Source organism: Amorphotheca resinae (assembly GCF_003019875.1).
Source record: "Amorphotheca resinae ATCC 22711 unplaced genomic scaffold M430scaffold_2, whole genome shotgun sequence".
Classification (NCBI taxonomy): Eukaryota; Fungi; Ascomycota; class Leotiomycetes; order Helotiales; family Amorphothecaceae; genus Amorphotheca; species Amorphotheca resinae.
In genome coordinates, this window is record NW_020194472.1 from 2,503,410 (window position 1) to 2,526,843 (window position 23,434).

General features: G+C 48.2%; 9 protein-coding genes across 9 annotated transcripts; 4 read left to right on the plus strand and 5 right to left on the minus strand.

Annotated features, from left to right (window-relative positions):
- Positions 1 to 4,791: 4,791 nt before the first annotated feature.
- On the minus strand, positions 4,792 to 5,911 carry M430DRAFT_96315 (hypothetical protein; the record flags this gene model as incomplete). The annotated part of the gene is made up of 2 exons (XM_024869950.1): positions 4,792 to 5,617; positions 5,676 to 5,911. The coding sequence occupies 2 exons, from the start codon at positions 5,909 to 5,911 to the stop codon at positions 4,792 to 4,794; spliced, it is 1,062 nt and encodes a 353-aa protein (XP_024724374.1).
- A 966-nt stretch (positions 5,912 to 6,877) lies between these two features.
- M430DRAFT_64292 (hypothetical protein) lies at positions 6,878 to 8,324 on the plus strand. The gene is made up of 4 exons (XM_024869098.1): positions 6,878 to 7,248; positions 7,306 to 7,469; positions 7,536 to 7,819; positions 7,873 to 8,324. The coding sequence occupies exons 1-4, from the start codon at positions 6,974 to 6,976 to the stop codon at positions 8,059 to 8,061; spliced, it is 912 nt and encodes a 303-aa protein (XP_024724375.1). The 5' UTR covers positions 6,878 to 6,973; the 3' UTR covers positions 8,062 to 8,324.
- A 413-nt stretch (positions 8,325 to 8,737) lies between these two features.
- Positions 8,738 to 10,235, plus strand: M430DRAFT_16487 (glycosyltransferase family 33 protein; the record flags this gene model as incomplete). The annotated part of the gene is made up of 3 exons (XM_024863471.1): positions 8,738 to 8,984; positions 9,033 to 9,226; positions 9,276 to 10,235. 3 exons carry the CDS (start codon positions 8,738 to 8,740, stop codon positions 10,233 to 10,235), a joined length of 1,401 nt encoding a protein of 466 aa, XP_024724376.1.
- A 172-nt stretch (positions 10,236 to 10,407) lies between these two features.
- M430DRAFT_134554 (hypothetical protein) lies at positions 10,408 to 11,510 on the minus strand. Its single transcript, XM_024862360.1, has 2 exons — positions 11,045 to 11,510; positions 10,408 to 10,984 (listed from the first exon to the last, which is right to left on the minus strand). Exons 1-2 carry the CDS (start codon positions 11,202 to 11,204, stop codon positions 10,623 to 10,625), a joined length of 522 nt encoding a protein of 173 aa, XP_024724377.1. The 5' UTR covers positions 11,205 to 11,510; the 3' UTR covers positions 10,408 to 10,622.
- A 496-nt stretch (positions 11,511 to 12,006) lies between these two features.
- Positions 12,007 to 12,609, plus strand: M430DRAFT_206640 (hypothetical protein). The gene has a single exon (XM_024864339.1). The coding sequence runs from the start codon at positions 12,279 to 12,281 to the stop codon at positions 12,525 to 12,527; it is 249 nt and encodes an 82-aa protein (XP_024724378.1). The 5' UTR covers positions 12,007 to 12,278; the 3' UTR covers positions 12,528 to 12,609.
- Positions 12,610 to 13,148: 539 nt separating this feature from the next.
- M430DRAFT_39819 (hypothetical protein) lies at positions 13,149 to 14,509 on the plus strand. The gene is made up of 2 exons (XM_024867342.1): positions 13,149 to 13,668; positions 13,737 to 14,509. The coding sequence occupies exons 1-2, from the start codon at positions 13,286 to 13,288 to the stop codon at positions 14,311 to 14,313; spliced, it is 960 nt and encodes a 319-aa protein (XP_024724379.1). The 5' UTR covers positions 13,149 to 13,285; the 3' UTR covers positions 14,314 to 14,509.
- A 302-nt stretch (positions 14,510 to 14,811) lies between these two features.
- On the minus strand, positions 14,812 to 16,596 carry M430DRAFT_95035 (hypothetical protein; the record flags this gene model as incomplete). Its single annotated transcript, XM_024869874.1, has 3 exons — positions 14,812 to 15,828; positions 15,880 to 16,210; positions 16,262 to 16,596. 3 exons carry the CDS (start codon positions 16,594 to 16,596, stop codon positions 14,812 to 14,814), a joined length of 1,683 nt encoding a protein of 560 aa, XP_024724380.1.
- A 1,778-nt stretch (positions 16,597 to 18,374) lies between these two features.
- Positions 18,375 to 18,825, minus strand: M430DRAFT_206685 (hypothetical protein). Its single transcript, XM_024864341.1, has 3 exons — positions 18,741 to 18,825; positions 18,606 to 18,690; positions 18,375 to 18,555 (listed from the first exon to the last, which is right to left on the minus strand). The coding sequence occupies exons 1-3, from the start codon at positions 18,785 to 18,787 to the stop codon at positions 18,457 to 18,459; spliced, it is 231 nt and encodes a 76-aa protein (XP_024724381.1). The 5' UTR covers positions 18,788 to 18,825; the 3' UTR covers positions 18,375 to 18,456.
- Positions 18,826 to 22,159: 3,334 nt separating this feature from the next.
- M430DRAFT_206701 (hypothetical protein) lies at positions 22,160 to 23,361 on the minus strand. Its single transcript, XM_024864342.1, has 3 exons — positions 22,967 to 23,361; positions 22,575 to 22,649; positions 22,160 to 22,361 (listed from the first exon to the last, which is right to left on the minus strand). The coding sequence occupies exons 1-3, from the start codon at positions 23,236 to 23,238 to the stop codon at positions 22,271 to 22,273; spliced, it is 438 nt and encodes a 145-aa protein (XP_024724382.1). The 5' UTR covers positions 23,239 to 23,361; the 3' UTR covers positions 22,160 to 22,270.
- Positions 23,362 to 23,434: the final 73 nt, after the last annotated feature.

Sequence of the window (23,434 nt, forward strand, 5' to 3'; positions counted from 1 at the left end):
AGATTTTATAGCGTTGCGAGTTGAACGGTAGGAATGTGAACGTGGGGCCCGGACGGCTGGGGTCTTAACTCAAGAGATGCCTCGGCTTATGGACATACTCCGTAGTTTGAGACTGATGGTGGAGAAGAACTGGGGAAGCCGAAAGCCGAGGAGGCTGGCGAATTAGCCGTGCGAGCCTCAGGATCCAAAGGACCCTTATCGAGGACCACCTACGGATCTCAATCATCTCTTACATACCTCCTTCAAAGACAGGTTCATATTGGCCGGGGTAATCATGCTCTCATCCACCAGGGGCCGGAGCACTCGCCCGCATGAACGGAACCTCGAGCATCACTACAGCACCCCCCTACCTGATGATGCCGGGAAGGGCAGCTCGCAGCGGGGGAACGGAAAATATCCTCCATGCATGTTCACCCAGTCGCGTTGAACCACATAGTTTGACAGCTAAGCGCTCTATATCGCTATCAACTATCAGAGTTTACAGCGCATGGCGTGTCGCCAGGTGCGGTGAGTATACTATGTAAGTATTCTGCTCTTGTCTCTTTTTCTTCTTGAACGTCAGACCCTCTGGTCAATGCCGGAATCCTTCCAAAATATGCCTCCTACTTCTCGGCCTCCCTTGTCAAGCCGTATTTTCCGGTCCGGCCCCGACAGAAAACGCAGCGCTGAAGGTACAAGACCTACGGAGGTGGATGGATTTGTGACGCAAGATCCCGAAGCGCTGCGATCTATCATCGATCAAGCCATCAACAGCGAAACTTTTCTGAATGCGATCGCAGCGAACCTGGCGAAGTTGATAAAGCCATCGATTAAGACGGCGTTGGATACCATACAGCCAGTGGTAGAGACAGTCTACAACCACGAAGTCTTACTCCGGAAGACGAACCGGAGTGTGGAAAATATTTTAGAGCGGCTGGATTCTGTTGCTGAGACAGGTAATCTTGGACCTATCGATGCGGAAGGGGAGGGACCTTCGATATCTCGAACACTCCGCAACAAATCAAACGGCGGATTGACTTCTGCTTTTGGTGTCGAAGACATCAAACACTTGGTCGAACAAAACAATGCACAAAATGCAGCAAAGCTTTCGGAGCTATTGGGCTCAGTGGAAGCAAACAATGCCAAAATTATAGAGGTGATCGAGGGTATCCATGGAATGAATGCTGCATTGGGACCGACCGAAGAAGTTCTGGATGCTATGAAAGACTTATCGGAGCAATCGAATAATAAAGCTTTAGTTATGCAAGGACAATTGGATCAACTGAAAGCAGACATTGGAAATGTCATAAGTGCGGTCGGCTCTGACCTCGGCAGCAATGTCAAAGCAATCGATCAAAAGATCGCCAGTCAGGACACTTTACTCCTATCATCGCATACTGCAAAGCTTGATTCTATTTCTACGGACCTAGAAGCTTTGAAGCGGCAGTCCAACGCTTTGGAGGCGCTTCAATATATTTCTGCTAAGCTTGAAGCATTGCAGGAGAGTGTTCAAGCTGGCATCTCCTCTAGCAATGACAGCTTTGCTATCATTGCGCCCAAAATCAGCAATGTCCTCACAGCGATCAATGCACAATCCAACATCTTAGCAGAAATCAAGGCAGGAGATTCCAGTACCGAGATATTGGCAGCTGTGAAAAAGTCAAATGACTTGCACCAGTCTCATACAGCAGTGTTGAGGGAGATCAATGATAGGAGCGTCTCAGTTGGAATTGAATCTGCTCCAGCCAATATCAGTTCAGAGTTAGAGACACTGCATGCTCTCTCTGCAGACCTTACTTCTTTGAAAGAAAGCATCAAGCTCGGCCTAACCTCCAATACCGAGAACTTGACCGATTTAGGAACAAAGCTTGACGATGTTTTTACAACGCTTGAAGCACACAGGGTGGCAGACCCAAGCCCGGAGATCTTAGCTGCTGTTCAGAAATCGAATGCTTCACACGCAGCTCATGCAATAGCCCTGGATGAGATCAAGGCCCTCAGTGTCTCTCCTGTTCCTGTCAGAAGTGATAGTGATAATCTGAGCTTAGAGCCACAGATTGCTGCCATCGTAACCACTCTCGGCACTCACACTTCAGTTTTGGAAGAGATTAAGACTTCTTCAGTTTCCAACACTGGCCCCGTGCCACCAAGTTTCCAAAGTGAAGCTCTAGAAACTAATATTAGTACCATCATCAACATGCTCGACTCCCATACCGGCCTTCTGACCGAACTCAAAGATGACGTTGGCGCTGAGATACTGACTATTCTTCATGATATCAACGAGACGCATACCGGTCAGAATGCTATACTTGCAGAGATCAGAGAATCTGATGTTAGCGATGAAATATTGACTGCGCTGCATACGTCCAATGATTCGCATACGAGTCACACTGCGACGTTAAATGACATTCATGCTGCAGTGAAGGCATCTAATGATTCGCTTGTTTCTCATGCAGCCACTTTGAAGGAAATCGAGGACGCCACTGCCACCTCCAACGAATTCCACAACTCTCACACTGCCAGCCTAGCAGATCTCAAGGAGATAGCTACTGGCTCAATGGAAGCCCCCTCTTCTCATAGTTCTACTCTGGCCGAAATAAAGGATGCTACTAAGTCCTCGAATGATCTCCATGCCTCACATATCACTGCTTTAACAGAACTCAAAGCCACCCATACTGGAAGTCCACCCGATGCTGGAAAAATTGCTGACCTTAGTACACTGAACGCACAAATCAACGACATCACAGCTGCTCTTGAAATCTTAGCTAAAGATGGAGTCGCAAACCCAGAACTTCTCGCCATAATCAAAAAGTCCAATGAGTTGATTACCGTCAATCATGAGTTACTTGTTTCTCAGACCGCCCTTCTTGATTCGGTCAAGAAGAGCAACTCCCGGGAAGACATCCTTGACAATATTGCTTCCTTGAAATTAATCATCGAGGAATCGAAGGCTGGGATTGATGCCCATGGTGCTTTAGTGAAAGATCTTCAAGAAGCGACAAAAGCGTCGCATTCAGGAATCACTCATAGTATCGAAGCATTGGCCTTAGGCGGCGCAGCGGGAGCTGGAGCAGAGTTGACAACCCCCAAGGACGATGTCAGCAGGAATACGGCCGAGATACTCGAGGAGATGAAAGCCGTTCGTACAATTGTTGATAAATCGTCTGCAACACTCAACTCGACGGATCAGTCAATTACATCGATGGCGGCTCAACTTGATATTAACCATACTACTGTTATAACTAGCATAACAGCTCTGAGTGACGAACTGAAATCCGAGATTGATGCTAGTGGGACAGAGATCACGGATTCAGTTACAGCGTTGAGTGGGGAAGTTAAAAACGTTGGTTTGAACGTTTTGGGCAATGCTATTGAGAAATCTGGGAAGAATGTTGAGACTTTGACGGCAGTTGTCGAAGAACTTAGTAGAAGTCTTACGGCCTCGGCAGGTACTGGAGACCATGCCGTGGAACGTGGACGGGACATGCCTTTGAAGCAGGAGGATGAGGGGCAGTTAAATGAAAACGTTGTTGCCATAGCTGCAAGTGCAGCTGATGATATTACACCCCAGCATTTGGAGGAGAGTCATGGGAAGGAAGAACCTGAGAGCCTTGAGCCAGCCGCCAAAGAAGTCGAACCAGTAATTGAGAGTGAGCCCGCCCAAGAGAGCATTCCGGAAGCTGCCGAGAAGCATCTCGATATTCCCAAAGCGGCGGAGGGCGAAACCATCCACGAAGAAGAGGCACCTGGGATCACGCCTAAGCATGAGAAGGTACCGGTTCAGGAGGCACCAGTTCAGGAGGCACCAGTTCAGGAGGCACCAGTTCAGGAGGCACCAGTTCAGGAGGCACCAGTTCAGGAGGCACCAGTTCAGGAGGCACCAGTTCAGGAGGCACCAGTTCAGGAGGCACCAGTTCAGGAGGCGCTGGTTCAAGAAGAAGCACCTGCACAAGAGGATAAACTAGCCCACGAAGATGCTTAAAGCACCACTTACTTTACTTTCTCCCCCATACGTATATTGGAACGGATACTCATTAGGAAATTATACCCTTTGCAAAGGGCGTTCGTTAGTTATCAAACAAATTCATCATTCATCTAACCATATCATCATCTATCCCTCTCCACTCCACTCTCCTCCCTTCCTAACCCAAACCCCTCTATCCTCCTTCCCCAAACTTTTAAATCTGAAGACACATCCCCAATATTTCCCAAATCCCTCAATTCATTCAACATCTATCTCTCCCTGCTGAAGCTCTGACGCCCCCTTTTCCATACATAAGATAAGGTATCTTCATGAGCTGAAGAAAACGCGTGTCGTGGAAACATGGGGATATGTATATAAGAACGATCGAGTGGATGAATTGAGCATGCGGCATGTATACGTCTACCGTGTCATGCGGTAGGAAGGTAGGAAGCCATGCAGATGGCAAGAGATGGATCGAAGATGCGGATGCGGATGCGGATGGTTAGATAGGTAGGGGATAGAGATTGCGGGGTAGGTAGTGTGAGTTATTAAAACGGGAACAAGGGGGAGTTACTTACTGTAAGCCCGCCGGCGGTGTTGGATTGTTGTAGGTATGTAGGTACCTAGTGAAAGATAAAGCAAGTATCCTTTTGACTTGAATCTCTTATTCTCATGTACTTGGAGACTAGACTGTTCCTGCACAAAGTAAGGGAACGTGTAGCTTTGTGTACATGGTATCATTGAATAAGTATCTAAATGCTGTTGTTTTCATCCCATCCCTCCACAACTTGGCTATCCTACCACCAAGTCCTGATATATATATATTGAGAGAGAGCCATCCAATCCAATCAACTGAATCTCGAGGAGGAAGATCGACTCGAGCTCCCCCCGCACCAGCAAGTGGTATCCCCATCCTTCTCTACCTGCACCACAACATCCATGCCATGACCCTGCAAGAAAGCTCTTGTCCTTTCCCTTACGTCATCGAGATCTGATCCCCGGGTTGCGATGATGTGTATCACGCCAAGCACTTGCTCGTTCTCACTGTCAGGGATTTTGTCGCCCATCCAAAAACGGGGGACGCAGTAGTTGGCGACACCACGGAGGTCGCTCACTCCGGCAAGGGTGTTCCGGAGGTTATATTCAACCCCATCTGGGACTGTGAGGAGAAGCTTTTTGGCACTGCTCTTGATGAGAGGAATCGACGACATGAAGATCAGGATAGCGATTACACAGGATGCCAATGGATCCCAACCATTCCACCCTACCAAGTAGATCAGAGCAGTAGAAACCATGACCGCAGCACTGCCCATAGTATCCGCGAGAACATGGAGCCAGATACCATGCATATTTTCGTTTTCGTGTGAGTGCGAATGCCCGACATGAGATGTTGCGGGATGCTTATCAGAAAGCAGTGGGGAATGGTTGCCATGATCGTGGTCGTGGTCATGACCATGATCATGGTCATGCCCATGGTGGTCATGCGAATGTGCATGGGAGTGCCCATGGCTATGGCTCCCGTGATCATGGCCAGCATGGCCATGGTGCCCGAAACACGCCATTCCAACCAGATTGACTGCCAATCCAAGACCACTAACCACGAAAAGTTCCATGAGCCGCTTCGTCTCGCGGCCTTCCGCAAGCCTCTCTGTTGCCTCGATCATAATCTCAATGCTTATCAGCCTAAAGAAGGTCAGCAAGAATGTAGCCATCCAGCCGAAAGTGCTCCTACATCAAAAACACCCCGTTTCCAAACCCCGATAGACTCTCGATCTTCCCAAACCCATATGGGAACCGTTCGCTAGCAGGCCACTTGCTAGCTACTGCTGCAAAGAGCCCCACCGCTAGAGCTAAACAGTCAAAAAACATATGTATGCTGTCGCTGAGGAGCCCGAGAGAATCGGTCAGAAAGCCGTAGCAGGCCTGGATTATCATGAATGCAAAATTCAGGCTAGATGTTGTCAGCATCTCTAGCTATATTTTCGAGGAGTAACGCACCTCATGAAGTAGAAGATCCTCCGGGAGTCCTTCTCTGCTAGGATCGAGTGGAGGAGGGGCCATCGTAGCGCCAGAGGAAGGACAAAGCTTGTGAATCTCGACTGCGGTTCCGCTGCGGCAACAGTTGGTCGGTTATGTCCATGATTATGTCCATGATTATGTCCATAATGATCATGCTCGTGGAGCGGGATATTGTCAGTCTTTACTGGAGACGCGTTTGGATCGAATTGTGGTAACGTTTGTTTTCCTGAGGCTTCGACATAGGGTGAGGTTCCTCGTTCATGACTATGGCTATGGCTATGGCTATGTGAATGCTCATGGCCATGGTCATGATGTGATTCCGAGTATGAATAGGAATGCAGGCTTCCGTTCGACCGCTCTTGTTTCAGTGATATCGGCGTGTTGGCGGAATATGACAACTGTCGGCTCGGGGAACGCGAGTGCGAGTGCGCGTGCGAATGGGAATGGGCGTGGCCATGGTGGCTATGGGTCATGGCTGAAGCTGGCAGAACATAGGAAGAAGCCATACTCTGGCTACCAGCTTCTGCTATCGAGCGTTGAGGCCCGGGGCGTGATATCTCCTCCCCATGCGTTGTTGCAGGACGGGACTGGTGTGCGCGCCGGGGCGAGCGTTTTGACGGATATATACCAATGCTTTCAGCGAGACGATGCCACTGCGAAGGGCGGAGACAAGAAGACAACGCGACGGGAGGGGTCGTCGTTGAAGGAGTTAGAGTGACGGGAAGAAAGGTGGAAGTCTATAATAGAGGCCGTCGTACTGTAAGGTACAATGCACTACTGAGATATGGATCGCTCCGGGACCCACCGCCCTGGGAATAAGAATCCTGGGAATAATCCGGGCCGAGCGCTGATAGGCCAACCACCGAATACTTTAATCGAGGCGTCAACGAGCTACCTTATCACCAGAACCTCACAGCGTCACAGACTCACAGTAGTACTCGCCCCGCGTCAGGGGTCCCCGCATTGCGCCATGGCGACACCAAAAGCCACAACTCTCAAGGATCAAAGATCATGCACGCTGCTTCTCTTCGACTCCTGCCGCGGCCATCGCGTTATGGCAAGCTGAGGGCCTCCTCTCTACCCAAATCTCCCTCTGCTCACAACCAAGCTGAGCACAAGGATGGCGTCCAAAAGAATAAGCTGGTCAATTCGATACGTCGGGACATTTGTGAAGCTACAGAGGAACGCGTCTATACCTACGAAGATGTAGATATTGAGGCATTTGAAAGGGTCGCAGGGTTTGACCGCGGAGCGCTTGCTGCATTCCTAGAGAGAAAGAACCCCACGTATGTAGTTTGATCCCTAACTATGAGCATTTTGGCTAACATTTATCAAAATATTAGCCTCACTTATAACTCTGTGCTCAAAACCTTCGAATTAGTTGTGATGCCGTCTAAGCTCCACAATTGTCCTCTCGCATGGCTAAATACTGCCATGGGGATCTTGTTTAGGGATGGATTTTTCACCCCCCAAGAGTGGCTGAAACTTCGCGTTCAAGGTAACAGCAGTAAGTGGTCCTGTTGCCTTCCGTCTTAGTCAACCCTCTGTCTACAATGCTAATAGAAGTATTTAGGATTCAGCGACTTCGATATCCCATACAGATCGTCACGAAAAGAACCAGACGGATGTATCGTACCAGCCGGAATGTCGCTTCCAACGCTGGTCATAGAAAGTGGTTTGACTGAGAGCCGGCGGAAACTACACCGAGATCGCGATTTATGGCTACAAGGTGGTGCGGGATCTGTCCAAGTTGTGCTCGTAGCAAAATGGACGAAAGATGCCGCAAAGAAAATAAGAGGGGATATCGAAGTGTTTGATTTAGGCCCGATGGGAACTGCGCGATCACTGCAGAAAGAAGTAAGCTGCCAAGTTGCTGATTCTTTTTCTGATAACTAACATAAACATTACAGGTTATTTTTCCTGCTCCGCCTGCACAGATTGCCCTTGGCCAGACGATCTCTCTAACAAAGCGGCACCTTTTTGGGTCTACCCTCCCGGCCGTCCAAGATCCTGGGTTACTCGCGCATCTCGATCTCAATCTGTTTCGTGAGATTGCGGATGAGTATATAAGATGCGAGGATTGTGTTCCGGCTTCGTAGCTCTCCATCTGAGCACTTTTCTCTGATTCCAGGGGGGTTTGTTCGTACTTTTCTGGTCACCTGCCTGCATGTTCTCGGTAGAGAAATAGAAAAAACAACTCCAATGTAATTCAAATCCATTCATATCGTCCGTTTTCCTTTCTAATTAATTTGGCATATAATGAAAGATCGAGCTCTGCATCTGGGTCGTGTGAACTTGTCGGGAGAGATGTATAGAGAGCGTATGTCGTTTATATAGATCTATCCATAATTCAAACACCGTGAAAATGAACTTCTTGTCGACGTTTATGTATTCCTTTTATTCCTCTTCCATATCATCGTCTTCTTCCGGTAAAGAACTATACGAAGATAAGGTACCTTAGTAATGTCCCGAGGCTAGGTTGACAAGGATGTGCTCCTAAATGGCGACACTCGCTAGGCCAATAGAACGGAAAACCGACAAGATGTATATATCAGATTGTCAATAGGCAAAGAGCAAAAAGAGCAACAATGCACCCTTGATCAACTTGCAATAGAAGTTGAGGAAAATTTAAGGTAGGAGATCTTTATCATGCGAGGGAAAGAATGTGAAAAGCGGCGTCGACTGATGCCGAAAAGAGCCTCATTTTCCCCGACTTACACACTCCCGTATAGGAGGTAGCCTTGTCTGCGCCTTTGAGGCAATCTCAACGTTACAATGCTGGACTCCCTCTTGACGGTGGCAGTGGTAGCCTCCACTTCTCTGACTATAGTCCTCCTGCTGCTGCCAAGCCGATATATCAAATCCTCACCCTCGAGAGAGACGGCATCCGGACCAGGGAGTGAGCCCAAAGTCTCCGTCCAAGTGCTGGTCCTCGGAGACATTGGGCGCAGCCCGCGGATGCAATACCATGCTATGAGCATAGCAAAACACGGCGGCAGGGTAGATATTATAGGATACAGGGGTATGAAGTTTCTCTATATGTCTCAATGTTTGGCTCATGTAAAACCAGAATCCGCGCTTCATCCCGGGCTTGTCGATAACAACCTAATAACGATTGTGCCGTTACCTCCTCCGCCTCAAATCCTCCGATCGAATACGCTACCGTTCATACTCGCAGGACCTCTGAAAGTGCTATGGCAGATATGGACTCTCTTCCAAGCACTTAGCTACCGCACAAAGCCAGCGCGATGGCTTCTTGTACAAGTGCGCTCCACCCCTTCGCCCTCTTGTGGCTTTCACTGACGGCCTCCAGAATCCCCCTTCAATACCAACCCTCTTTGTCGCAATAGTAGTCTGCTTTCTCCGAAATACCCACCTAATAATCGACTGGCACAATTATGGTTGGACAATTCTCGCAGGTACCCGGGGTCCTTCACACCCCTTCGTCACTCTCTCCAAGTACTATGAGGCCTTTCTCGGCCGCTGGGCTCCTACAGCCTCATTCACAGTCACACACGCCATGGCGCGACAACTCCGGAATGAGCCATACAACATCCGTTCTCCGATCTTCACATTGCATGACCGACCTGCTGCCATTTTCCAACCTATAGCTAGTCCCGAGGCGCGGCATACTTTTCTAAAACGTTTGCCGGAGACGAACAAATATGCGCAGGATATCATTACCGGAAAAACAAGGTTGTTGGTGAGCAGCACATCATGGACGCCAGACGAAGATTTCAGTCTCCTTCTCGAAGCATTGTGCTCGTATTCTTCGTCCTCCACGTCCAAGCCACTTCCTTCAATACTCGCTATCATTACCGGTAAAGGACCCCAGAAACAAATGTACCTTGACCGGATATCCTCCCTCACCAAATCCTCCAAACTCAACAACGTTACCGTCTCTACTGCTTGGCTTAGCGCCGAAGACTATGCCACCTTGTTGGCATGCGCAGACTTAGGAGTCTGTTTGCATAAGAGTAGCAGTGGGGTCGATTTACCCATGAAGGTGGTGGATATGTTTGGAGCAGGCTTGCCGGTAGTAGGATATGAAGCTTACGAGAGCTGGATCGAGTTGGTCAAGGAGGGTGTGAATGGGAGAGGTTTCGTGACGAGTGGAGACTTAGCTCGGGTTCTCGAGGAGTTGTTTAGAGACCAGGAGGGGAGGGAGCTAGCGATATTGAGAAAAGGGGCAGTAGAGGAAGGAAGGAGGCGGTGGGACGAGGAGTGGGATAGTGTTGCGGGAAGACTTATTGGCATATGTGATCAGACCTAAGAGGAAGAAGGCAAACATGATCCTAAGACTGGGTGGCTCTTATCAATAAAGCATCCGATCGATTACTGACCTCGATAGTAGAACTCTGACATCCATTTTCGAATTACTAATTATAGCTAAACTCTGAATCACTAAGGCAGGGACTCCCCCTCACATCTTTAGAAGCAGAATTGTGCTTATGATAAGTATAAATACTCTTCATAGATTGATGGATTCTAGACATCGTTATAGAATACCTGAAATCGCCGGTATATTCGCTATGATGAAGATGCCGCTAAGAAGCATATATGTCGACTTGAGTCCCAACCCACCACCGACTCGCCATATGAACGCCCTGTAACAGAATGTCTTCCGCCCTCCCCTTCTTGCAAGATACTTCCCCAACACCTAATCCTCACCCAGACTCTCCCTGACCGCCTTCCGACAGAGTCTCTTGAACTCTTTACTGCCCTCCTTCTCCTCCCTCCACAACCGCGCCGCCTCCACATTCGCCGGACTCTCATCATTCGGGCTATGCAGCAGGCTGATGACGCTCAGGAGGATCGTTTCCGGGGTCTGGACTGGGGACCATCGTTCCGCTGCTGATTCATATCCGTATTGGTCATCCTCGGGCGGGTGCAGGATCGAGATGCAGAGGAGGCCGGAGGGGTAGATATTCGGATGGAATGGTATGGGGGATTTGAACGTCAGGGAGGGAGGGAGGAGGGGGTAATTAGGCGGAAAGGTAAGAATGCAGCGGAAATTTCCTCCTACGGACAAGTCAGTACAAGAGCGGATTCGGTGGAGGAGTTGAGAAGGGATCGATTCACCTCCGTAGTATTTACAGTCGTCACTGATCATGAGCATGACTTCCCACTCAAATACGTTGTCATTCACAAGCCCGCAGGAGATCCCTGGCAGGTCCTTCGCAGTTTGCATGTATTTGAGTTGCCGGCGGAGGAGGCCGGCCGCTCCTGATGATTGTGCCATTCTGTGGGTGTAAGTGTTGGGAGAGCAGTGAAGAGGAGGAATGGTGGCTCGCGGTGGGCCAAGATCCTCGGTGTCTCTTGCACTCAATGAGTCCCAGATAAGACCTCCGAGACTTGGTGAAGGTGGGAGAATATGGGAGACAAGAATGGGAGTTGGCGTGACCCGAGAAGCGACGAGTAGCTCCGATTGACCTTCTGATGGGTTGACGGCGCTTTAGTGTGTCTTAGAATTATGGATTTTAATCATCTGCTTGCGGGAAGTAGAACCGCGGTAGACAAATGTAGTGGAAGTGATATCGGGTGAGCGTCGTCGTTCTAGATTGTGAGGTCTCTCAAGTGGCACGAGGCTATAATAGCTTTGGTGGGGTCGCTTCCGCCTTTCCAACATCAACGACAATTGCTTGCTTCATCAACACCTCTTCTTCCTGTTCGCCTAGTGAGATGTATATGTGTATATTTCTGGGAGGAATAGAGGAGCCATTCCTTTGATCAGCCTGGTATATTTTGAAGGCGGCCGTTATATCCTTCATTTAGCCTTCGGAGCTTCCTCCAGCCAACAAAGCTGGCCTCGGCATTGGCGCGAGGCTATTTACCTACCGCAGCGCACATTCCACCTCCTCTTGGTGAGAAGGAACATCGCACCTCTGCGTCATCAAAGCAGTTGGCAGAGTCTAAGCAATGTACAAGCTTTCTCTCAATCTCAAATCATTGATACATACAGTCTTGAAGTAATGACTTCAAATACCGCAGACGGATTCCGCCTTGAAGATTGGACAACTCCGTGCCTCTCGAACATAACCATCCAGCCTGAACTTCTGAAGACGAATTGCCCACTCGACAATGGCAGACTCGAACGATGCACAATCTACTAGCCCGTTACACGCAGAAGGGAGGCTTTTCGATATTGGGAACCTGCGAGCTGTTCCTGTGGAGATTAGTTACCTATTCGATTCGCAGCTTTCTCAACTTGCAGAGGTCAATAGACTTCAGGGGCTATTAGCTTGGGAACTATTTGGACCTTTCCTGGATATATCTACTTGTCGTCAATAATGCCTCACCTGGGCCATCAATTCTGATGATGATATTGTCTTTACCAATATCTGTGGCAAAGCTAAAGTTGAACCCAAATTCCAAGACGATGCGCGCATTGCCTACGAGCTTGAGTCTGCCTAGCCAATATACCGAGATTGAAAGGAGATACAGGAGGCGAATTTATTCACTGCGAGTGCGAGTGCAATCGATCGTGGCTACTGAATGGCGCGGTAGAATTCCCATAGAGTATCATGGCACAGGTAAGGACTTCTGGGCGTCTCCTCTGCAATGATGGCTACAGGCCTCCTCTTTGCAGTTCAGTGCATCAACGGCAGGATGACAATCACCTGATTTCATATCGGTTCATGGCAGCGGTGCGGACTCCTGCTTCGGACCAAAAGTCCAGACAGCTAAACTAGGGAGTTGCTTACCAAGGTTGCCTTCTGGGACCCAGAGACGAGTATCGTGAATCTTACGAGTGGGATACTTTATACTCTGCTGCTGGGCTATCTAGAGCACTTCCAGTAATGTGACGTCCACTGGTACACTCGCAGACATGTGCCAGATGGCAGAAGAGCAGCGGCGCTCTCATTGTCAATTCTTGGCTTTTCTAGAGATTAAAGAACTGAAGAGTACTTCATCTCGAGATTTGACGCTGGAATCCATCGGGTCCAGCTGACTCGATATAGCACGGGGGTTTGCGACAACAAAGTCCAAGTGTACATTTATCAACCTCGCGTCACAAGTTAATAGGTTACCCCGCATAGATCCCGCCTTGCGAGAACATATAATAAGCAGGGCTCATTGGATTCCTGCTGGTATCACGCAATGTGCAACGACTCTTTCGCAACAACCAAGTGGCAGTTGTTTCCTTCTATTTCTAATCATGCTTATCTGGTTGCATTTCAAATCAGTCTTGTGCTGTATTCTTAATATATATACATCCTACAGATAAGTCTCGAATTCCGTTCTTTCATTGTTCTCAAATCCCATTCAAGACAACTCGCCTTCATATATCACTCTCAACTCTATAAATTACTCTCTGCTATCATGGCTTCTATTGCACAGTCCCAAGGAGTTGCTCCGCATCTCTTGTCCCCCGTTGGCAACCAAGTCTCTGTTGCTGAACCAGTGTCTCGGACCACCCAAATCTTGAAGCCACGAGATGTTACTGCAGCCTTCAACTACTACAAAGACCCAGCCGATGGATCCCCTCCACGGCCAAACTATGTTAACGACCCCGGTAGCTACGTGCGTGAACATATTACCCAGCAGCAGCTTGTTCATGACATCCGTGGAAACGAAGACAAATATACCTTAGACACTACTGGTTTCCAGATCGTCAAACATGAGAGCGTTGAAAAGGACTTCTTGGATGATGAACAAATCAAGAGGGTTTACTATCCAGAGACTGAAGAGCTCTTGAAGAAGGTGTAAGTTTGCCCCTTCATCCCCCCTCTTCCCCCCTTCTCCCATCCCGGTCACTAACGACTAACTTTAGCACCGGCGCTTCCAAGATCTTTATCTTCGACCATACCATCCGTCGTCAACCTATCGACACCCGCGCCAAAGCAGAAGAAGGCGCACCGCCTCCCCCAAGTCTCCGTGGACCAGTCCAGAGAGTCCACATCGACCAGTCCTACGCGGCGGCTCCAGACCGTGTTAACTTCCACCTTCCCGATGAGGCAGAGACCCTCCTCAAAGGCCGCTACCAGATAATCAACGTCTGGCGACCCATCAAGACCATCTTCAAAGACCCATTGGGCATCGCAGCCGCCGACAGCGTGCAGGATGACGAGCTGGTCCCCATCAAGCTCATCTACCCCCACCGCGTTGGTGAAACGCTCTCAGTTCGGCCGGCAAAGGAAAGCCGAACGGATGGCGGACATCAGTGGTATTACGTATCGAGACAGGCGCCGAATGAGGTTACGTTGATCAAGTGCTTTGATTCTAAGACTGACGGACGGGCGAGGAGGGTTCCTCATAGTGCATTTGAGGATGAGGAATACAAGAATGAGGCGACGAGGGAGAGTATTGAGGTTCGGGCCTTGGTGTTCCACCCTGATGATACTGATTAAGATTGTTACGGTTATGATATATATGATGGAAGATTGGCCTAGCGTATATGCGGAATGATGGAATATGTTTTAAACTTGAGTTGTTCTTGAGCATGAACGTCCTAATAACGTGAACAGAGGACAACGAAATGTCGTAAGCCATCGAGGACCTTCAGACGAAGATGAATTCTATGGGACGATCGATCTTGAGAGGTATGAGATAGAAAGTACGTGATGTACAGTGAGGTTGTTTTGTTTCGAGATTCTGTCAAAGTACATAGGATCTAATACAAGCCTACACTCACTTGGAGGTACGCACCAGGCTATCAACGACGATCTCGCCTGTAGACCTTCGGGAGGAACTGTCTCTGGCTTCGAATTTTCTGTGTGGCCGAATGGCGCTGACGGACGGCATGATCGTATCCCTGCTCTCCAAAGTCTTCGTCCGACTGTCGTTAATCTGAGCAGTAACCAGACGTACATGTGGGATTTCGTTGATGCTTCTCGCGTTAGCCCAACTCAACCACCACTCCCCACTGGTCGCGCAATGCCGCTCAGATTGACAACTCCGCCCATTCCTCCTTTGCGCTCCCCCTGGACCCAACCTGGGACTTCGGTGTCTCGGCCATCGCTCTCGGCTCTCTCTTTCAGGACACTCCATACTGTCGGGAAGCCGGCATTTAAAGGTCCACCTCTTTGCTTGGAGCCCAGGATTGCGAATTTCCCTTGGTTGTGACTGATGAAGCCATGCAGTAAGCCCTGCTGCACCAAACTTGCAACAATGGCCTCGATCTCTACTAAATTCGGCATCTTGTTTCCAAACACCGTGCCTTGGTGAGCAACAAGCCTCTTCCTGTTAGAAGGAGGAACAAGGTCTGGTGTCTTCATGAATAATGAATTTGGATGAGTTCTTCCGGATTGCATTAATGCCATTGAATCGACCGGTCTTTGCCATCCTTCTAAGACCTTTTGGCAGTATTGCGCCGCAGCGACCAGGTCTACCAGATCGAGTGTTGGTGCTTTGCGGGAATTAGGATCGGTTGGAAATTGGTAAGTCAACAGGAAGACCCGACGGGCGAGAGAACGCCATACGAGTACTTCACATCTGTGTAGCAATGGCAGGAGGATACCTTTCTTGAAGAACCACTGCTCATTGCCGGATTCGGGCCCTAAGGCATGTTTAAAGGCCACGAGATCTCCTTTCCGAATAGCTTTGGTGATAGGAGCGAATTTCTCGAGAATGCCTGCTGCCTCGGGCCGTGCCATGATTTGGGGGGAAGGGAATCGACCGAGTATCATATTTACGGAAATGAGGTAGATGAGTATGAGGCGTCTTTGGTTCGTGCATTTAGCGTGGCATTGGCTGTATGCGGATTCGAGACATAGTTGAGCTCGGTAGAAGTGGTTATTTGAGAAGAGAAAGCGGCCGAGGTAGTAGAGATATGTAACTCGTTGACTGGCGGGGTAGAGTGCTAATGGGGGCGAGTGCTGGGATATGTTGGTGAAGAGTTGGTTTGCTAGTCGAGTCTTCCGGCACTATACGATGTTCATAGGGATTCCGTCTGCTTGGAGATGCCAAAGACATACCTGAAAGAGCAACTTCAGGACCAAGTTTGCGAACGAATATATGCCCACTTTCTTCCCCTCGGGCTTGCCATCTTTCCCAATTCCGTTCCGATTCGAGCTCCTCTCTGTCAAACACATGGTAAAGGCTCTTTGTATGGACTCTGCTGTGCCCTCAACCAATGATTTCCTAGTCTCGCCTTGATCGACGTTGGCAACTTTGCGGAGTCGACTCGTTAAGTCTGGTCTCTTATCGAGCAACATGGCAAGTTTTGCCAGGCTAAAGCACAGTTGAATAGCGGTTGGCAGGATGATAATGCCATATTGTGAATTCGATAAGGCGGTAATGCAAGCACTGGAGGGCCCTGGTTATGAAACGGTCATGAGCGGCGAAAGGGTGACATACTTGGCAAGCCCGCTCAGCTGTGAATGCGTCTCCAGCAGATCATCAAAGTTCACATCTCTCCAATATTCCAGATATTCTTTTATGAAAGCTAGGAAGCCTGGCCAGACATCCCCTTCGTCAGCCTTGTCGTCGTCATTCTCTGGAAGCAGATTCGTGATGTGTTGCTCGAGGACATTGCTGTCGCGGTATGACGCCCTCAGTTCCTGACTCAATTGAAGAAAATTATTGGGTAGTTGCGGGTCCGGTTCGACTCGAAGGTAGAACTGCAGTTCGGTGGAATTCTTTGCTCGAAGGAGCCCCAGAATGGATTTGAGATATTCGTCGACGATAGCCATGGCTGCGAAAGGTAATTAGGTGGTGTCGTCGGGGTGTGAGGGGGAATCAAACTTGGAGCGTTCCATAGTAGAGTTGAGTATCAAGGCGACGCTGGGAGTAAGAAATGGAGCAGCATTTCTGGACAATGGACAATAGGCAATGGGCGAGGCGATAGGAACGTTTCGTGGAGTTGTTTTGGCGATTCTCGAGCTTACCTCTGATTGGTCGCCTGCCTCACAGCCTTCTTCAACCCCGAATGCTGAACCATCATCATGAGAACCTCAGCCTTGACGAGCCAAGAAGAATGAATTCTCTGACAACAACGCACAACGGCCTCAGCATCTTTGAAGATCCACCATGAGATTGACTCATTCGTGTAGAAGAACCCTTATGCCGTTGTCTATCCATAATCGCCAAGAGTTCGTATACTCCTTTTATACTCCCGTTTGAGGTCCGCCAAATGGTCTGGAAAGAAACAGTAGTCAACAAGATCTTGCATCTCAATGCTCGATACCATAAGCAAAATGGCTGTATGGTACTCCCCTCTATTACTTACCATACTGCTGATGAATCAAAACTTTCGACAAGCAACCTAACCGTCACTTACTTTCAGTAGTCCTTTCGTGCCATCAGGTGTAAGACTCGTCCCTTTGTTTTACCTAATACAAGAATAGATAGTTCAATGCTATTGGCTACCTACGCTCCAAAAACATGTTTGGTTTTCTTTTATTCGGACTGCGTTCAGTTCCTTCCGTGGCTCATTCTTCCTCAAAGTTTGGATGCTTCAGGCAGTCTGGCTCAGATGGCGTATGTGGGAGACAAGCTGGGTTCCAGGTCTGGGGAGCTGCTACTAAAAGACCACTCTTCGCAGACGCAGCTGAATAAAATGGAAATTGATCTGATATCACGCTCATGAGCATAATTCATTTGGTTCCTTTGATAGTGTCCATTGTAGTGGCAATTTTGCCTGACGTCTACAAGGATGTACCGAGTACAACATCAATGATGGGCTGTCACTATCTGCTCGTCCTCGAAGTCATACCACCCATATCCCACAACCCCCCCGTCCCCCTCCCCCTCCCCCGTCCCCGTCCCCTTTCCTCCCATTTGCCCCCCTGAGTTTACCCCCACCCCCATTTCGTCCTTCTCCATCTGGTGCTAGTAGTGCTGTCGCAAGAAGCCCCTCCCCGTTGATTCCAACATGAGTGCCTCAGCACTGGTCCAAGCGTCCTCAGTACCAGCCGAACAACAACAACACAGAAGGTCCCGCAGGATCGTTCGCCTATGCCTCCTCAAACAGGTGAGATGCCCCATTCTTCATCGGATGCATACTTGATGCGGAGACGACAATTGAAGGTCCAGCGCTTTTCGAGTCTACCGAAGTAGTCTGCAAAACAGGTCTGGTCAAGTCACTCGAACAGTTTCCACCCTTCTAGAGACAGCCTTCAGTGCACGCCGGAGCGATTCCGTCGGCCCTCATATGAGGAGCTTTCATTGTCAAGTGAAGCATGTAAAAACTGACCAACTTCCGTTTCAGGCGTCCAACACTCGCTTCGATTCCAGGGATTTCCAGAGCAAAATGACTGAGAGAGAGGAGCACCGTCGTAGACACGAGGTTGGTAGAGCCAGGTGCCCCTGACTCTACGCCTCCGGTCATGAATTCTAGGGAGACTCGAGATATCAGCATATTGTCCATCAACAATCCGACGTGCAAATGAAAGACCACTTACCATCTCTCCCATGAGCGCGGACTTCTCCTCAGTCTCCCAACAAGTTGATGGTTGTCTCAAGGTCTGTCAACACTGGTCTTGTTCAAGAAACATCTGTACTTGTCAGTTACCCTCGCCCATTAAGCCCTCAATCCCCGTGGATGGCTTCAATTATCTCCCCTCTTGACAGCAACCGCCTGCGCTACTAACAGCCAGTGGAGCCAGGACCCTATGTCCCCCCCCTCCCCCGTCCCCTTGAGTTGATAAATTCTAAATGAACGTCAGTGAGTGGAAGTTTCAATAATTAGATGACCTCTTACTGTAGTTTTTGAAATATGATTATGTGAACGGAAGCAGGCACCCACGAGACCACCGGTACTAGAGTAGCGATAGAGTTGTGTCGAACTTCGATGATAGATTAGAGCAAAATATCATTCGAGGAGTTGTAAGCGTACCTTATGTGGTTTTTTGGTTTGCATTTTCTCGAGTGATGTGAAGACATGGAAATTAATTGTTTTGGTAAGACATGGCGGTCTCGTGGGTGCAGCATAAATTAGTGGAGGAGATGAATGTGAGATGACTGGTCGAAGAAATTTATTGTCTGATGTGTTAATGTGTTAATGTGTTCATGTGTTGATTAGTTGATGTGTTCATTAGTTGATGTGTTGATTAGTTGATTAGTTGATTAGTTGATTAGTTGATTAGTTGATTAGTTGATTAGTTGATGTGTTGATGTGTTGATGTGTTGATTTTTTTTGTATTTGTTTTGTTTGGTGTAGTGCGTCGAGAAGCTGGTTTTCTGAGTACAAGGCGTTCTGAAATGTTTTGTCGAAGAGTGGATTACTGTATGTAATTTGAGGAGTCGTTACCAAGGGAATAAGTTGGATGTTGTCAATCCCTACCTCCTTCCAGTCGTTCGTCAACCAGTCCTCCCAACATCAAAGACAAGAAGTGGCCAGCTTCATGCCAGTGACGAAGGGGATATGGTTAACTAAGACTGTGGGGAGGTGTTCTGGCTTATTCGCTGGCAGATAGGTATGTTCGTAGATACCACGTGGAGAGACTCGCCGCGGTGGGAACTTGGAGTTGCACGAAAAGTGAGTTTTTCTGCCGTTGACACGATCTATACCCGGTTCCTTGAGCCTGTTCGAGATTAGTGTTGATCGGACTATGATAGAGATATCAAACCTCCTGTGGAGAAAAGAATTTGTTTGGAGTTTTCATAAGAATGTTATTGTGGCTCTCGAGCCTATTAGGAGTTAGTGTTATTCGAACCGTGCTGAAGCTACTAACCTTGTTTTTTTGGTCTCTCTTTACGTGAGGTACGTAGTTAAGTATTCAAGTTGAGAAGAATTGAAAGTTGAAGGATGGTGAATTCGTGAGGAAATTGTATAGACGCAATCGAAGATCTAGAGAGAAAAAGGAGAGGAGTGAGAATAACTCACTTTTGAGTGGCAACTGGTGATAAATGTGTGTAGACTAAAGCACTCACCAAATGCGCCTGAGAGACGTAGACTAGGTAGACCACCATCTGGTAGAAAGTTGTTTGGTCCCGAGATGGATGGTTGGTCTAGCATAGACTGGAGAGGTTATCAAGGTTTGCTCAGTTGACCCAAGCCAGACATTGGGTTACTGATGGGGAACGGAGTGATGAATTAAGAGGAAAGGGCGTGGAGGCAGGGTAGATAAGTGTGAGAGGGTAGAACAGTGAGGGAGGATAGATGAGTGTGAGAGGGTAGAACAGTGAGGGAGGATAGATGAGTGTGAGAGGGTAGAACAGTGACTCAGTGAGAGACAATAAAGAATGGAACTTGGAAGAGGTATGAATCTAATGACCAAGGAAGCAAGAGAGGAGTAGATCGACAAGTAAAGAGGCTTACATGATGTAATATGGAATATGACTTTGATGACTTTGGAGAAGTAGGACTGACACTCACGTATTGAAGATAAAGATCTTGGAGTAATTCAAGAGAGGTTGAGAGCTTTTCTTGTGTTGTTTTCCTCTCGTCCTCTGCTCTCATCTCTTGTTTTGTTCTATGAAGGGGAGGAAGCATAAGAGGCTTGGGATTATGGAGGTTGACCTTGGGACGAGGTTGAGGATATTCGAGTTGGGAAAGGCTTTGTCTCAAGGTTCGGAGAGAAGTTTATATAGTAGTCCAGGAGGGACAAGTGATCTCCACTTCGCTTAAGTGGTTGAAGATGGAATTAAATGATTGGCTAGAGCTTAATTAAAGTTGGCTGAAGATGGAATTATATGATTGGCTAAGACTATCTGTCAAAGCAACGAGGCTACACGTGACAGAGCGGAAGGTGAGATAGTATGCAGCGCGGCGCTCCTAGAAGCACAGAAGGAGTGAAGTTGCGCCATCTTTTATTCTTTATTTTTATTTTTTTGTTAACTGTACCGTGCCTTACGAGAAGACCGTGGCTTGTGGAGTTGCAAGCCATCATAATACCTTACCAGCATTGAGATCGTCGATGAGGTTCTACATCATAGGTCTTTTTAAACCCTCACCACCTTCGAACCGAATGGAAGTGACGAGCAATTTTACTGTACCCATCTACTTACTATGTCTTATAACGCTCTCAAATCCAAGGAGAATATACTAGTAGAATTCCCTGAGAGTGCTCTCAAAGTTTAGTGAGGTCTGATTAACTCGACAACCGGCATTTCATTCCGTTTACACTTGATTTCTTCTTTTGGGATAACCTTTTGCTCCTTTCATTTGGCTTGATGTTTCCCTATCCCGCTGTGTCTATATCAATTGAAGATTAACTTGTACATTACGCTCTCACGGAATTATAATTAGCTATTGGATTTTACCTACGCGCTTTGGAACCTTGCAAAGTTGCAAATCTTCGCCAACCCATGAGGTTGTCTTGCAGAGAACTGACCTGTTCCCACAGAATAGTTAAGAAAGGAAAAGATAACAACAAATCATGTATTTGGCAGCCATAGTAACCGCATCTGCCGTGGTCTTTCTCATGACTTCAACTATAGCCACCTTTTTCGTTGGGGGAATAGCTTCTCGAAAAATCAACGGCCATAAAAATATGTGCTATTCGACTTGGGATTCAACAGTCGTGATGTCTTCCGTCTCAATGGCCATGTGAAGTTGATGACGGGTTCCAGGTAGTATGGTAGCATGTAGTAATGCACTTGCTGCTACTATAATACTTGAGGGTCAATGTCGTGCAAGGTATTGGGGTTCGTAGGATCCTGAAGGCTGCAATTGCGTCTTGCCAGCTCTGCAATAGCAGTAGTTTACTAGTTTCACCACGGTATGAATAATACTACCTCCTAATAGGCTCGAGAGCCACAATAACATTCTTATGAAAGCTTCAAACAAATCCTTCTTATCTCCACGGAAGATTTGACAAAAAAGGCCATAAGTTACTAGGTTTGAAACACTTTGTTGGCTAATCGGTCGTCGTGTTGAACGAGTTTCCCGAATCTGGAGAGGAATTATAACTTATTGCTGGGGGCGAGGAAGATGGCACAATTTTTTGGGTACTTGAGATCGGTCCAGCCATTTTCTTCGACGCTTGGTTCGAACGAGAGCTTGAATTTGTGTTTGTAAAGCGCGCTGGATGATGGCATGGCAGAACTCGAAGACGAAAAACGCGTGCTGGGACATGTCGGGCCACTCGAGCCCCTGGGTTCGTTATCGATTCCCTAGCTTGGTGCTGCTTGAATGAGATAAAGGCTCCCGTGAAATAAGGAGGTGCGTTTTATGGGCTTTGTTGGTCCGAGGATGGGAATTGGGCAGTAGGGGATGACGTTGACCTCACCAAAGGCGGGAAGTAGATCTGGACTAGCTTGATGGACACTTTGGTGGAGAGGTCGTGCTTGTGGAGGAGACTCTGTAGATGGGCGAGCTCATCGGCGGCTTTCTTCAGGAAGAAATAACAAGTTTGGTGTAGAATAAAGCAAGCGAAGTTCCGAATGCTCATGTCAAGGATATATCTTACACCATCAGGTCCATCACTGTCCATGACCTCCTCTCCCTGTCCCTCCCCCCCTCTCTTTCTCCCTCTCCCACCTCTCCCTCTCCCACTTCTCCCTCTCCCTCTCCCTCTCCCACCTCCTCCTCTCCCAATCCTCCCTCTCCCACTTCTCCCGGTCCCACCTATTCTTCTCCCACTTCTGTCTCTCGCTCTCCCTCTCCCTCGCCCACCTCTCCCTCTCTTTCTCCCTCTCCCACCCCTCCCTCTCTTTCCCCCTGTCCCACCTCTCCCTCGCCCACCTCTCCCTCTCTTTCTCCCTCTCCCACCTCTCCCTCGCCCACTTCTCCCTCTCCCTCTCCCTCTCCCACCTCTCCAGGCTCTCCCTATCCCTCTTTGAAGCCGTTTGGGGTTCCAAACTGTAGTATAGAAGCAGAGGATTAGCTTAACTACTAACTAAGGATATATAAGAGTAATCAAAAGCATTAACAAATCATTACCCGAAAAGTCTCTGTAACCCCCTTATACAAAAAAAGGAGTAATTAAGACTACGTAGGCCAGGAAACCGAGAACACTAAGCCAGCTAATGTCATGCTCTACCCAGAAATAGTGAGACAACAGTCTGTAAGACTCATTTTGTAGAAGAAAGAGGTGGTGGATGTGGTAGTCGTGGTTGTGTGAGGAAGGAAGAAAAGAAAGGAGTAAAAGAAATAATAGAAGGAAGGTGCTCTCTTACCACCACAACTGGGGGCTATCAGCCTTGTTCTCTAACCTTATGCTAGTTTCTCCTTCCTGAAAGTGTTGTTTGTTTTGTACGGTCAGAGGACTAAGGGCAGAAGGAAGTCGCTTGACTCGCTTCCACCACCGTGATTGCCGTTGCGGTCTATTAGCCAACGATGCTGTATCTGTTGCCTGAGCGAAATCATCGATTGGATCCTCTAGGTCGATTACTATCCCTGCTATCTGTTTGTCCTCCTCGGATCCAGGTACAAAGGTGCGTAATGCCATTGTTGTATTGACGGTAGTTCGAAGTCCAATTAACAGGGTGTCGAGTTGTTAGTTCGTAGATTGTCAATTTGTCAAGTTTTCAAACGCCCAATTTTTAAAGTTGTGAAGTGACAAAGTTTGGATGTTCTTGTCGCGAGAATATATAAAGTAGAGATAAGGACCCAAAAACACCAATTTGACGACTAATCAACTATCT

Excerpts from the sequence above, each read along its gene's own strand:
- M430DRAFT_64292 (XM_024869098.1), top strand. The coding sequence starts at position 6,974 with ATGCACGCTGCTTCTCTTCGACTCCTGCCGCGGCCATCGCGTTATGGC. Across the intron at positions 7,249-7,305 it reads CTAGAGAGAAAGAACCCCAC|CCTCACTTATAACTCTGTGC; the intron begins GTATGTAGTTTG and ends TCAAAATATTAG. Across the intron at positions 7,820-7,872 it reads CGCGATCACTGCAGAAAGAA|GTTATTTTTCCTGCTCCGCC; the intron begins GTAAGCTGCCAA and ends TAAACATTACAG.
- M430DRAFT_206685 (XM_024864341.1), bottom strand. The coding sequence starts at position 18,787 with ATGTCTTCACATCACTCGAGAAAATGCAAACCAAAAAACCACATAAG. Across the intron at positions 18,691-18,740 it reads AAACCAAAAAACCACATAAG|TTCGACACAACTCTATCGCT; the intron begins GTACGCTTACAA and ends CTATCATCGAAG. Across the intron at positions 18,556-18,605 it reads ATCATATTTCAAAAACTACA|AATTTATCAACTCAAGGGGA; the intron begins GTAAGAGGTCAT and ends ACGTTCATTTAG.
- M430DRAFT_39819 (XM_024867342.1), top strand. The coding sequence starts at position 13,286 with ATGGCTTCTATTGCACAGTCCCAAGGAGTTGCTCCGCATCTCTTGTCC. Across the intron at positions 13,669-13,736 it reads GAAGAGCTCTTGAAGAAGGT|CACCGGCGCTTCCAAGATCT; the intron begins GTAAGTTTGCCC and ends GACTAACTTTAG.
- M430DRAFT_206640 (XM_024864339.1), top strand. The coding sequence starts at position 12,279 with ATGATGATATTGTCTTTACCAATATCTGTGGCAAAGCTAAAGTTGAAC.
- M430DRAFT_134554 (XM_024862360.1), bottom strand. The coding sequence starts at position 11,204 with ATGGCACAATCATCAGGAGCGGCCGGCCTCCTCCGCCGGCAACTCAAA. Across the intron at positions 10,985-11,044 it reads CGACTGTAAATACTACGGAG|GAGGAAATTTCCGCTGCATT; the intron begins GTGAATCGATCC and ends ACTTGTCCGTAG.
- M430DRAFT_206701 (XM_024864342.1), bottom strand. The coding sequence starts at position 23,238 with ATGGCATTACGCACCTTTGTACCTGGATCCGAGGAGGACAAACAGATA. Across the intron at positions 22,650-22,966 it reads GATAGCCCCCAGTTGTGGTG|TTTGGAACCCCAAACGGCTT; the intron begins GTAAGAGAGCAC and ends TCTATACTACAG. Across the intron at positions 22,362-22,574 it reads AGGGAGAGGGAGAGGGAGAA|GGAGAGGGAGAGGGAGAAGT; the intron begins GTGGGCGAGGGA and ends GAGGTGGGAGAG.